Below are 13,935 nucleotides of genomic sequence, written 5' to 3' on the forward strand. Positions count from 1 at the left end.
CTACCAGTAGACTGACAGACACAGCAGTTCAAACACAGAGACAACTACCAGTAGACTGACTGACACAGCAGTTCAAACACAGAGACAACTACCAGTAGACTGACAGACACAGAAGTTCAAACACAGAGACAACTACCAGTAGACTGACAGACACAGGAGTTCAAACACAGAGACAACCAGGAGGCGATGTCACTCATTGGGTGTTTCTGACTAGAGAAAATTAGAAAGGTAAAACACAGCTGAGTTGTGAAAGTATGCAGCATCCTTCTTCCCATAAATGTGACTTCTTAGGGGAGATATTTCCATTCATGTTCAGGAAATGAGTAGTATTGTACTGGGACACAGGGATGCACATTCTAGCACACAGACCCTCACACACACACACACACACACAACTTCTGTAAATGTGATAGAGTATGTTAATAGATATGTTTCCGTTCATTTTAGGAGGAAATATGTACTATACTATTGTATTGGGGATACTGCAGTAGTATTGTATTATATTGGCTTTTATATTCTACTGTAATTATACAGCAATATAACAATATACCTCTCTAAACCTTTCATATATTCTACTGTAATTATACAGCAATATAACAATATACCTCTCTAAGGCTTTTATATTCTACTGTAATTATACAGCAATATAACAATATACCTCTCTAAGGCTTTTATATTCTACTGTAATTATACAACAATATAACAATATACCTCTCTAAGGCTTTCATATTCTACTGTAATTTTACATTAATATAACAATATACCTCTCTAAAGCTTTTATATTCTACTGTAATTATACAGCAATATAACAATATACCTCTCTAAGGCTTTTATATTCTACTGTAATTATACAGCAATATAACAATATACCTCTCTAAACCTTTCATATATTCTACTGTAATTATACAGCAATATAACAATATACCTCTCTAAGGCTTTTATATTCTACTGTAATTATACAGCAATATAACAATATACCTCTCTAAGGCTTTCATATTCTACTGTAATTATACAGCAATATAACAATATACCGCTCTACGGCTTTTATATTCTACTGTAATTATACAGCAATATAACAATATACCTCTCTAATGCTTTTATATTCTACTGTAATTATACAGCAATATAACAATACACCTCTCTAAAGCTTTTATATTCTACTGTAATTATACAGCAATATAACAATATACCTCTCTAAGGCTTTTATATTCTACTGTAATTATACAGCAATATAACAATATACCTCTCTAAGGTTTTTATATTCTACTGTAATTATACAGCAATATAACAATATACCGCTCTAAGGCTTTTATATTCTACTGTAATTATACAGCAATATAACAATATACCTCTCTAATGCTTTTATATTCTACTGTAATTATACAGCAATATAACAATATACCTCTCTAATGCTTTTATATTCTACTGTAATTATACAGCAATATAACAATATACATCTCTAATGCTTTTATATTCTACTGTAATTATACAGCAATATAACAATATACCTCACTAAAGCTTTTATATTCTACTGTAATTATACAGCAATATAACAATATACCTCTCTAAGGCTTTTATATTCTACTGTAATTATACAGCAATATAACAATATACCTCTCTAATGCTTTTATATTCTACTGTAATTATACAGCAATATAACAATATACCTCTCTAAAGCTTTTATATTCTACTGTAATTATACAGCAATATAACAATATACCTCTTTAAGGCTTTTATATTCTACTGTAATTATACAGCAATATAACAATATACATATCTAAACCTTTTATATTCTACTGTAATTATACAGCAATATAACAATATACCTCTCTAAGGCTTTTATATTCTACTGTAATTATACAGCAATATAACAATATACCTCTCTAAGGCTTTTATATTCTGCTGTAATTATACAGCAATATAACAATATACCTCTCTAATGCTTTTATATTCTACTGGAATTATACAGCAATATAACAATATACCTATCTAAAGCTTTTATATTCTACTGTAATTATACAGCAATATAACAATATACCTCTCTAAGGCTTTATATTCTGCTGTAATTATACAGCAATATAACAATATACCTCTCTAATGCTTTTATATTCTACTGGAATTATACAGCAATATAACAATATACCTCTCTAAAGCTTTTATATTCTACTGTAATTATACAGCAATATAACAATATACCTCTCTAAGGCTTTTATATTCTACTGTAATTATACAGCAATATAACAATATACATCTCTAAACCTTTTATATTCTACTGTAATTATACAGCAATATAACAATATAACTCTCTATGGCTTTCATATTCTACTGTAATTACAGTAGAATATGAAAGCGTTATGTGGAATCAGAGGACAGAGAGATGGAGCAATGGAAGGGTGGCAGGATGGAGGGGTGGGGTGTGTAATCAGAGGACAGGGGGATGGAGGGTTGGAGGGGTGGGGGTGTGTTATCAGAGGACAGGGGGATGGAGGGATGGAGGGTTGGAGGGGTGGGGGTGTGTAATCAGAGGACAGGGGGATGGAGGGATGGAGGGTTGGAGGGGTGGGGGTGTGTTATCAGAGGACAGGGGGATGGAGTGATGGAGGGTTGGAGGGGTGGGGGTGTGTTATCAGAGGACAGGGGGATGGAGGGATGGAGGGTTGGAGGGGTGGGGGTGTGTAATCAGAGGACAGGGGGATGGAGGGATGGAGGGTTGGAGGGGTGGGGTGTGTAATCAGAGGACAGGGGGATGGAGGGATGGAGGGTTGGAGGGGTGGGGGTGTGTTATCAGAGGACATCAAAACTATGAAATAACACATATGGAATCATGTATGAAGCAACAACAAAAAAGTGTTAAACAAATCAAAATATATTTTATATTTGAGATTCTTCAAATAGCCACCCGTTGCCTTGATAACAGTTTGCACACTCTTGGCATTCTCTCAACCAGCTTCACCTGGAATGTTTTTCCAACAATCTTGAAGGAGTTCCCACTAATGCTGAGCACCTGTTGGCTGCTTTTCCTTCACTCTGCGGTCCGACTAATCCCAAACCATATCAATTGGGTTGAGGTCGGGGGATTGTGGAGGCCAGGTCATCTGATGCAGCACTCCATCACTCTCCTTCTTGGTAAATAGCCCTTACACAGCCTGGAGGTGTGTTGGGTCATTGTCCTGTTAAAAAACAAATGATAGTCCCACTAAGCCCAAACCAGATGGGATGGCGTATCGCTGCAGAATGCTGTGGTAGCAATGCTGGTTAAGTGTGCCTTGAATTCTAAATAAATCACAGACAGTGTCACCAGCAAAGCACCCCCACACCATCACACCTCCTCCTCCATGCTTTACGGTGGGAAATACACATGCAGAGATCATCCATTCACCCACACCATGTCTCACAAAGACACGGCGGTTGGAACCAAAAACATCCAATTTGGACTCCAGACCAAAGGACACATTTCCACAAGTCTAATGTCCATTGCTCGTGTTTCTTGGCCCAAGCAAGTCTCTTCTTCTTAATGGTGTCCTTTAGTAGTGGTTTCTTTGCAGCAATTCGACCAAGAAGGCCTGATTCACGCTGTCTCCTCTGAACAGTTGATGTTGAGATGTGTCTGTTACTTGAACTCTGTGAAGCATTTATTTGGGCTGCAATTTCTGAGGCTGGTAACTCTAATGAACTTATCCTCTGCAGCAGAGGTAACTCTGGGTCTTCCATTTCTGTGGCAGTCCTCATGAGAGCCAGTTTCATCATAGTGCTTGATGTTTTTTGCGACTGCACTTGAAGAAATTTCAAAGTTCTTGAAATGTTCCGTATTGACTGACCTTCATGTCTTAAAGTAATGATGGACTGTCGTTTCTCTTTGCTTATTTTGTCCACCTGGTCTTTTACCAAATAGGGCTATCTTCTGTATACCCCCACTACCTTGTCACAACACAACTGATTGGCTCAAACACATTAAGAAGGATAGAAATTCCACAAATGAACTTTTAACAATGCACACCTGTTAATTCAAATGCATTCCAGGTGACTACCTCATGAAGCTGGTTGAGATAATGCCAAGAGTGTGCAAAGCTGCCATCAAAGCAAACGGTGGCCATTACAAGAATCTCAAATTTAAAATATATTTTGATTTGTTTAACACTTTTTTGGTTACTACATGATTCCATATGTGTTATTTCATAGTGTTGATGTCTTCACTATTATTCTACAATGTAGAAAATAGTAAAAATAAAGAAAAACCCTAGAAAAGTAGGTGTTCTAAAACTTTTGACCTTTAGTGTACACTGAAATATAGTCTTATTTTACTGTTCTATTCTATAGGAGATGGGTGGCTGGCGGTAGGAGAGGAGAGGGGGAAGAATGGGTAAATAGGGTATAGAGGGACAACAGGAGACAGAAGACAGGGGATAGGGGGAATGGAGGGATGGAGGGACAACAGGAGACAGAAGACAGGGGATAGGGGGAATGGAGGGATGGAGGGACAACAGGAGACAGAAGACAGGGGATAGGGAGAATGGAGGGATGGAGGGACAACAGGAGACAGAAGACAGGGGATAGGGGGAATGGAGGGATGGAGGGACAACAGGAGACAGAAGACAGGGGATAGGGGGAGTGGAGGGATGGAGGGACAACAGGAGACAGAAGACAGGGGATAGGGGGAATGGAGGGATGGAGGGACAACAGAAGACAGAAGACAGGGGATAGGGGGAGTGGAGGGATGGAGGGACAACAGGAGACAGAAGACAGGGGATAGGGGGAGTGGAGGGATGGAGGGACAACAGGAGACAGAAGACAGGGGATGGGGGAATGGAGGGATGCAGGGACAACAGGAGACAGAAGACAGGGGATAGGGGGAATGGAGGGATGGAGGGACAACAGGAGACAGAAGACAGGGGATAGGGGGAATGGAGGGACGGAGGGACAACAGGAGACAGAAGACAGGGGATAGGGGGAATGGAGGGATGGCGGGACGGGTGAAGAATGAGAGGACAGGAGGATGGAGGGATGGAGGGATGGAGGGATGGGTGAAGAATGAGAGGACAGGACGGGTGGAGGGATGGGTGAAGAATCAGAGTACAGGGGAATTGAGGGATGGAGGGATAGAGGGGTGGGGTGTGTAATCAGAGGAGTTGAGGTACCAATACCAAATATGTCTCTCCACAGGTCCAGAGTACATCCTGGATGCCTCATCAACAGTATGTTATGCAACCTACCGTAAGTACAACCCAGCCATCGCATAGTGTGTGTGTGTGTATGTCATAGTGTGTGTGTGTGTGTGTGTGTGTGTCATAGCGTGAGTGTGTCATAGTGTGTGTGTGTGTGTGTGTGTGTCATAGTGTGTGTGTGTGTGTGTGTGTGTCATAGTGTGTGTGTGTGTGTGTGTGTCATAGTGTGTGTGTGTGTGTGTAATAGTGTGTGTGTGTGTGTGTGTGTGTGTGTGTGTGTGTGTGTGTGTGTGTGTGTGTGTGTGTGTGTGTGAGATTGAGTGAGTGAGTCTGTGCTTGCTTGTATCTCTGCATGTGTCTGTGGGCGTGTGTGGGTTTACTTATTTGTGTAGGTGCTTTCAAAGCCCTTTGGACACGCCCTCACATATTCCTCCAGAATGAGAATCTCAGAGGAGGACAATATCAGCTGTAGTACTGATGTAGTAAGCTGTAGTAAGTATTCCAGTCTGCTATAACAGAACAGAGCAGCTGTGACCTGTAATCTGTCTGTCTGTAGCACAGTCACAGTGAGGGGTTTGGGACTAAGGTGGAGCAGAGAGGGGCATGGGTGGGGCATGAACCCAACATGCAGGAATGGAGCTGGACAGCTTTATCTAGCCACATCAACAATGAAATACTTCCCCCTACTGGTCGAAAAGACAATTGCAGCCATAATGTGAGAGTTCAGAGAGAGAGAGGGGCTGAGCGAGCCTCTGTGTTCCCACCCCGAGCGGTCTGGTCTAGGCCCTACAGGTCCGGTAGAGAGGGTCTGAGCTCTGTGTCTAGTCTGTCCCCTACACTTCCCTGGCCTGGCTCTCTCACAGCAGTGCTACAGCTCACTATATCAGACCTTGTCTTTGTCAGCCTGGGAAGAGGAGCAGGGAGGGCCCACTATATCAGACCTGGTCTTTGTCAGCCTGGGAAGAGGAGCAGGGAAGAGCCCACTATAGATCAGACCTTGTCTTTGTCAGCCTGGGAAGAGGAGCAGGGAAGAGCCCACTATATCAGACCTGGTCTTTGTCAGCCTGGGAAGAGGAGCAGGGAAGAGCCCACTATATCAGACCTGGTCTTTGTCAGCCTGGGAAGTGGAACAGGGAAGAAAAAAGAGACAACGGTGTTTACATTTTTACATTTTAGTCATTTAGCAGACGCTCTTATCCAGAGCGACTTACAGTTAGTGAATACATATTTTTTTATACTGGCCCCCCGTGGGAATCGAACCCACAACCCTGGCGTTGCAAATTCCATGCTCTATCAACTGAGCTACATCCCTGCCGGCCATTCCCTCCCCTACCCTGGACCAATTGTGCGCCGCCCATGAGTCTCCCGGTCGCGGCCGGCTGCGACAGAGCCTGGATTCGAACCAGGATCTCTAGTGGCACAGTTAGCACTGCGTTTAGTAGCAAGTCTAGTCCTGTGGGTTGCGTCCCAAATGGTACCCTGTTCCCTATGTAGTGCCCCATAGGCTCTGGTCAAAAGTAGTGCACTATATAGGGAATAGTGGTCCTTTTGGGAACCAGCCCTGGTTTGTTTCTGATCAGGCAGTGCAGAGCTAAGGACCAGGATTGGTCCCAGTCTGTCTGGGCTGTAGCTAGGGCTTTCTAGGCGCCGTAGCAACACATCAACACCTGCCAACAGATCAATCAGCTACAGAGTGTAGGATCTTAATTTGAGCCAGTTTGCTACAGCAGTAAATTATCCTGCAGCAACAGGAAATGTGACCTATTATGTGGATTATAATTAATGGACATTTTTGTAGGGGTTGATACAAGAGAAAATCAAGTCTGAAATTTAAAGTGAAAATTACAAACTTCAGAAGCATTTTTAAACAAGTTTGAAATGTCCTGCATTGCAGGAAATTTCTCCTGCAACAGGGTGATCAAATTAAGAACTTACATCTATAAGGGGTGCTGAGAGGAAGACAGAGAGGAAGATGCTTTAAAGAAACCCCCAGTCTGTTCTCAGTTCTCTTCTCACACAGCATAGTGTCTCACCAAGCCTTCAAGAAAACATGACAGTATACTGTCTGTATCCCAGACTTCAAAAGAGTGGATGCTTTAATGAAACAATCTGAGTGTTCTCACAGTTAACTGTCTGCATCCAGTCTGTTCAGTTCTCACAGCATCCAGTATCTATTTCAGCCTTTAGAAAAACATGATACTGTCTCTATCCAGTCTGCTCTCACAGCATTCAGTATCTATTTCAGCCTTTAGGAAGACATGATACTGTCTCTATCCAGTCTGCTCTCACAGCATTCAGTATCTATTTCAGCCTTTAGAAAAACATGATACTGTCTCTATCCAGTCTGCTCTCACAGCATTCAGTATATATTTCAGCCTTTAGGAAGACATGATACTGTCTCTATCCAGTCTGCTCTCACAGCATTCAGTATCTATTTCAGCCTTTAGGAAGACATGATACTGTCTCTATCCAGTCTGCTCTCACAACATTCAGTATCTATTTCAGCATTTAGGAAGACATGATACTGTCTCTATCCAGTCTGCTCTCACAGCATTCAGTATCTATTTCAGCCTTTAGGAAGACATGATACTGTCTCTATCCAGTCTGCTCTCACAGCATTCAGTATCTATTTCGGCCTTTAGGAAGACATGATACTGTCTCTATCCAGTCTGCTCTCACAGCATTCAGTAACTATTTCAGCCTTTAGGAAGACATGACAGCATACTGTCTGTGTCTCAGATGTTAGGAAACATGGCAGACCGTCTCTCCTCTCTTTAGCACCCCAACTATTTTTCAGAAGTGTAGGATATTTGACGTACTGTAGAAACAAGTAAGCACACACTTATCCATGTGAAAATACTATGGTGTGTGTGACCAACTGGGCCCTGCACACCACAGGACTGTGTTAGCCCACTGAGCTAAAGCCTAGGCATTAGCCTTTACACATGCATGTACACACATTCACGCACTCTGTGTCCAGGGCTGCACTTTGAGATCCTCATAGAAGCGCCACATTAGTTTGAGAAACTTTCTACAGCTTAATGACAGAGACAATGTCTTACTTACAAAGCCCCTTCAGGAAATGACCGTACTAGCCCAACTATGCTGAAGTGCATTAGCAAAGCTGCTAAGAACAGGAATGCAACCAAAATAATAGAGGATTCTAGTGATTCTTCCTCTGTTACTATGACTACCATCCATTTGTGGAGTCAAAGACAAAAGGAGTTTAAAGATCTGAGACATTAATCACATCCAAAATGGCACCCTATTCCCTATATAGTGCACTACTTTTGACCAGGGCTCTATGTAGTGTGCCATTTCTCCTCTTCAAATCAAACTTTATTTATAGAGCACATTTCTTATGGCTTAACAAAGAAATACAAGGAGAGAAATAGCAAAAGTAGACAAATTAAAATCATAAAATAAAAACAGTAAAACAATATTAAAATAACAGTGATGAGATACTAATGCATTCAAATAAATACAAATAAATTTGATATAGGTCTATAAAATGGGATAACATAAGTAAAGTAAATAAGATATAGGTCTATAAAATGGGATAACATAAGTAAAGTAAATATGATATAGGTCTATAAACTGGGATAACATAAGTAAAGTAAATATGATATAGGTCTATAAAATAGGATAACATAAGTAAAGTAAATATGATATAGGTCTATAAAATGGGATAACATAAAGTAAATATGATATAGATCTATAAAATGGGATAACATAAGTAAAGTAAATATGATATAGGTCTATAAAATGGGATAACATATATAAAGTAAATAAGATATAGGTCTATAAAATGGGATAACATGAATAAAGTAAATAAGATATAGATCTATAAAATGCGATAACATAAGTAAAGTAAATAAGATATAGCCTATAAAATGGGATAACATAAGTAAAGTAAATAAGATATAGGTCTATAAAATGGGATAATGTGAATCAAGTAAATATGATATAGATCTATAAAATGGGATAACATAAGTAAAGTAAATATGATATAGGTCTATAAAATGGGATAACATAAGTAAAGTATATATGATAGTTTATAAAATAGGATAACATAAGTAAAGTAAATATGATATAGGTCTATAAAATGGGATAACATGAAGTAAACATGATATAGATCTATAAAATGGGATAACATAAGTGAAGTAAATAAGATATAGGTCTATAAAGTAAATAAGATATAGGTCTATAAAATGGGATAACATAAGTAAAGTAAATATGATATAGGTCTATAAACTGGGAAAACATCAATAAAGTAAATTAGATATAGGTCTATAAAATGGGATAACATAAGTAAAGTAAATATGATATAGGTCTATAAAATGGGATAACATAAGTAAAGTAAATATGATATAGCTCTATAAAATGGGATAACATCAGTAAAGTAAATATGATATAGCTCATAAAATGGGATAACATAAGTAAAGTAAATATGATATAGTTCTATAAAATGAGATAACATAAGTAAAGTAAATATGATATAGGTCTATAAAATGGGATAACATAAGTAAAGTAAACATGATATAGATCTATAAAATGGGATAACATCAATAAAGTAAATATGATATAGGTCTATAAAATAGGATAACATAAGTAAAGTAAATATTATATAGATCTATAAAATTTGATAACATCAGTAAAGTAAATATGATATAGATCTATAAAATGGGATAACATAAGTAAAGTAAATATGATATAGGTCTATAAAATAGGATAACATAAGTAAAGTACAGTGGGGGAAAAAAGTATTTAGTCAGCCACCAATTGTGCAAGTTCTCCCACTTAAAAAGATGAGAGAGGCCTGTAATTTTCATCATAGGTACACGTCAACTATGACAGACAAATTGGGGGAAAGAAATCCAGAAAATCACATTGTAGGATTTTTAATGAATTTATTTGCAAATTATGGTGGAAAATAAGTATTTGGTCACCTACAAACAAGCAAGATTTCTTGCTCTCACAGACCTGTAACTTCTTCTTTAAGAGGCTCCTCTGTCCTCCACTCGTTACCTGTATTAATGGCACCTGTTTGAACTTGTTATCAGTATAAAAGTCACCTGTCCACAACCTCAAACAGTCACACTCCAAACTCCACTATGGCCAAGACCAAAGAGCTCTCAAAGGACACCAGAAACAAAATTGTAGACCTGCACCAGGCTGGGAAGACTGAATCTGCAATAGGTAAGCAGCTTGGTTTGAAGAAATCAACTGTGGGAGCAATTGTTAGGAAATGGAAGACATACAAGACCACTGATAATCTCCCTCGATCTGGGGCTCCACGCAAGATCTCACCCCGTGGGGTCAAAATGATCACAAGAACGGGGAGCAAAAATCCCAGAACCACACGGGGGGACCTAGTGAATGACCTGCAGAGACCTGGGACCAAAGTAACAAAGCCTACCATCAGTAACACACTACGCCGCCAGGGACTCAAATCCTGCAGTGCCAGACATGTCCCCCTGCTTAAGCCAGTACATGTCCAGGCCCGTCTGAAGTTTGCTAGAGTGCATTTGGATGATCCAGAAGAGGATTGGGAGAATGTCATATGGTCAGATGAAACCAAAATATAACTTTTTGGTAAAAACTCAACTCGTCGTGTTTGGAGGACAAAGAATGCTGAGTTGCATCCAAAGAACACCATACCTACTGTGAAGCATGGGGGTGGAAACATCATGCTTTGGGGCTGTTTTTCTGCAAAGGGACCAGGACGACTGATCCGTGTAAAGGAAAGAATGAATGGGGCCATGTATCGTGAGATTTTGAGTGAAAACCTCCTTCCATCAGCAAGGGCATTGAAGATGAAACGTGGCTGGGTCTTTCAGCATGACAATGATCCCAAACACACCGCCCGGGCAACGAAGGAGTGGCTTTGTAAGAAGCATTTCAAGGTCCTGGAGTGGCCTAGCCAGTCTCCAGATCTCAACCCCATAGAAAGTCTTTGGAGGGAGTTGAAAGTCCGTGTTGCCCAGCGACAGCCCCAAAACATCACTGCTCTAGAGGAGATCTGCATGGAGGAATGGGCCAAAATACCAGCAACAGTGTGTGAAAGCCTTGTGAAGACTTACAGAAAACGTTTGACCTGTGTCATTGCCAACAAAGGGTATATAACAAAGAGAAACTTTTGTTATTGACCAAATACTTATTTTCCACCATAATTTGAAAATAAATTCATTAAAAATCCTACAATGTGATTTTCTGGAGAAAATAATTCTCATTTTGTCTGTCATAGTTGACGTGTACCTATGATTAAAATTACAGGCCTCTCTCATCTTTTTAAGTGGGAGAACTTGCACAATTGGTGGCTGACTAAATACTTTTTTTCCCCACTGTAAATATGATAGTCTATAAAATAGGATAACATAAGTAAAGTAAACATGATATAGATCTATAAAATGGGATAACATCAATAAAGTAAATATGATATAGATCAATAAAATGGGATAACATAAGTAAAGTAAATATGATATAGGTCTATAAAATAGGATAACATAAGTAAAGTAAATATGATAGTCAATAAAATAGGATAACATAAATAAAGTAAATATGATATAAGTCTATAAAATGGGATAACATCAGTAAAGTAAATATGATATAGATCTATAAAATGGTATAACATAAGTAAAGTAAATAAGATACAGGACTATAAAATGGGATAACATAAGTAAAGTAAATATGATATAGGTCTATAAAATGGGATAACATTAATAAAGTAAATATGATATAGGTCTATAAAATGGGATAACATAAGTAAAGTAAATATGATATAGGACTATACAATGGGATAACATAAGTAAAGTAAATAAGATATAGATCTATAAAATGGGATAACATAAGTAAAGTAAATTAGATATAGCTCTATAAATTGGGATAACATAAGTAAAGTAAATATGATATAGATCTATAAACCGGGATAATATAAGTAAAGTAAATATGATATAGGTCTATAAAATAGGATAACATAAGTAAAGTAAATATGATATAGGTCTATAAAATGGGATAACATAAAGTAAATATGATATAGATCTATAAACCGGGATAATATAAGTAAAGTAAATATGATATAGGTCTATAAAATAGGATAACATAAGTAAAGTAAATATGATATAGGTCTATAAAATGGGATAACATAAAGTAAATATGATATAGATCTATAAAATGGGATAACATAAGTAAAGTAAATAAGATATAGGTCTATAGAATAGGATAACATAAGTAAAGTAAATTTGATATAGCTCTATGAAATAGGATAACATAAGTAAAGTAAATATGATATAGGTCTATAAAATGGGATAACATATGTAAAATAATATGTCTAAAAGCACCGTAAGTAAAGGCAGATCTCAAATCCTCTGGCAGGCTGTTCCAGAGGCCAGGACCATAGTGGCTGAAATAAGCCTCACCAGGCCAGGCAGGACCATAGTGGCTGAAGGAAGCCTCACCAAGCCAGGACCATAATGGCTGAAGGAAGCCTCACCAGGCCAGGACCATAGCGGCTGAAGGAAGCCTCACCAGGCCAGGATCATAGCGGCTGAAGGAAGCCTCACCAGGCCAGGACCATAGTGGCTGAGGGAAGACTCACCAAACGTTTTGGTTCTGACCTTTGGTCCTCTGTAGCTCAGCTGGTAGAGCACGGCGCTTGTAACGCCAAGGTAGTGGGTTCGATCCCCGGGACCACCCATACACAAAAATGTATGCACGCATGACTGTAAGTCGCTTTGGATAAAAGCGTCTGCTAAATGGCATATTATTATATTATTATATAACTAAAAGGCCAGTGCCAGAGGATCTGAGGGACCGACCGGGCACATATCTTAAAAGTATATCGGGTGCAAGGCCACAAAGTGCTTTAAAAATCAAAACATTGATTTTAAAATAAATTTTCAAACTAACAGGCGAACAATGCAGGGACTTTAAAATAGGTGTTATGTGATCTACTTCTGGTCTTGGTGTTATGTGATCTACCTCTGGTCTTGGTGTTATGTGATCTACCTCTGGTCTTGATGTTATGTGATCTACTTCTGGTCTTGGTGTTATGTGATCTACCTCTGGTCTTGGTGTTATGTGATGTACTTCTGGTCTTGGTTAACACACGTGCTGCTGCGTTCTGAATCAACTCCTCCTGCTTCCTGCTTTGCTTGATTGTGTGTGTGTGTGTGTGTGTGTGTCTGTGTATGGTAAATAGATTTGATGCCAGACATCCTATCCTGAGATCTTGTTGTTGTTAACTACTGGTACCTGACAGGAACAAACAGTACTGTGCCACTTCCAGCTTCCTCCGGTTGCACACAGACACACACACAGACACACACAGACACACACACACACACACACACACACACACACACACACACACACACACACACACACACACACAGACACACACACACACACACACACACACACACACAGACACACACACACACACAGACAGACGTTATGTTCTTCTATCCTCATTGGGACCTAAAATTAATTTCCATTTAAAATCCTATTTTCCCTAACCCCTAACCCTAAACCTAACCCCCTAACCCTTACCGTAACCCTTACCCTAACCTGTAACCCTAACCCTAAACCGAACCATAAACCTAACCCTAATTCTAACCCTAACCCTAAACCGAACCCCTAAGCTTAAAATAGCCTTTATCCTCATGGGGACTTGGGAAATGTCCCCACGAGGGAGAATTTTCCTTGTTTTAATTGTGGGGACTTTGGGGATTTTAGGTCCCCAAAAGGATAGGAGAACCAAGCCACCCACCCA

General features: G+C 39.2%; 1 protein-coding gene across 1 annotated transcript in view; it reads left to right on the top strand.

Annotated features, from left to right (window-relative positions):
* LOC311107257 (RNA-binding motif, single-stranded-interacting protein 3-like) overlaps window positions 1–13,935 on the top strand; it is a 315,032-nt gene that overhangs the window by 275,244 nt on the left and 25,853 nt on the right. The window contains exon 8 of the mRNA XM_084149737.1: window positions 5,161–5,211. Within this exon, the coding sequence (XP_084005863.1) occupies window positions 5,161–5,211 (51 nt within the window). The remainder of the gene's footprint in view (window positions 1–5,160; window positions 5,212–13,935) is intronic.

This window comes from Coregonus lavaretus, assembly GCF_964263955.1.
Source record: "Coregonus lavaretus genome assembly, chromosome: 3".
Lineage (NCBI taxonomy): Eukaryota > Metazoa > Chordata > Actinopteri > Salmoniformes > Salmonidae > Coregonus > Coregonus lavaretus.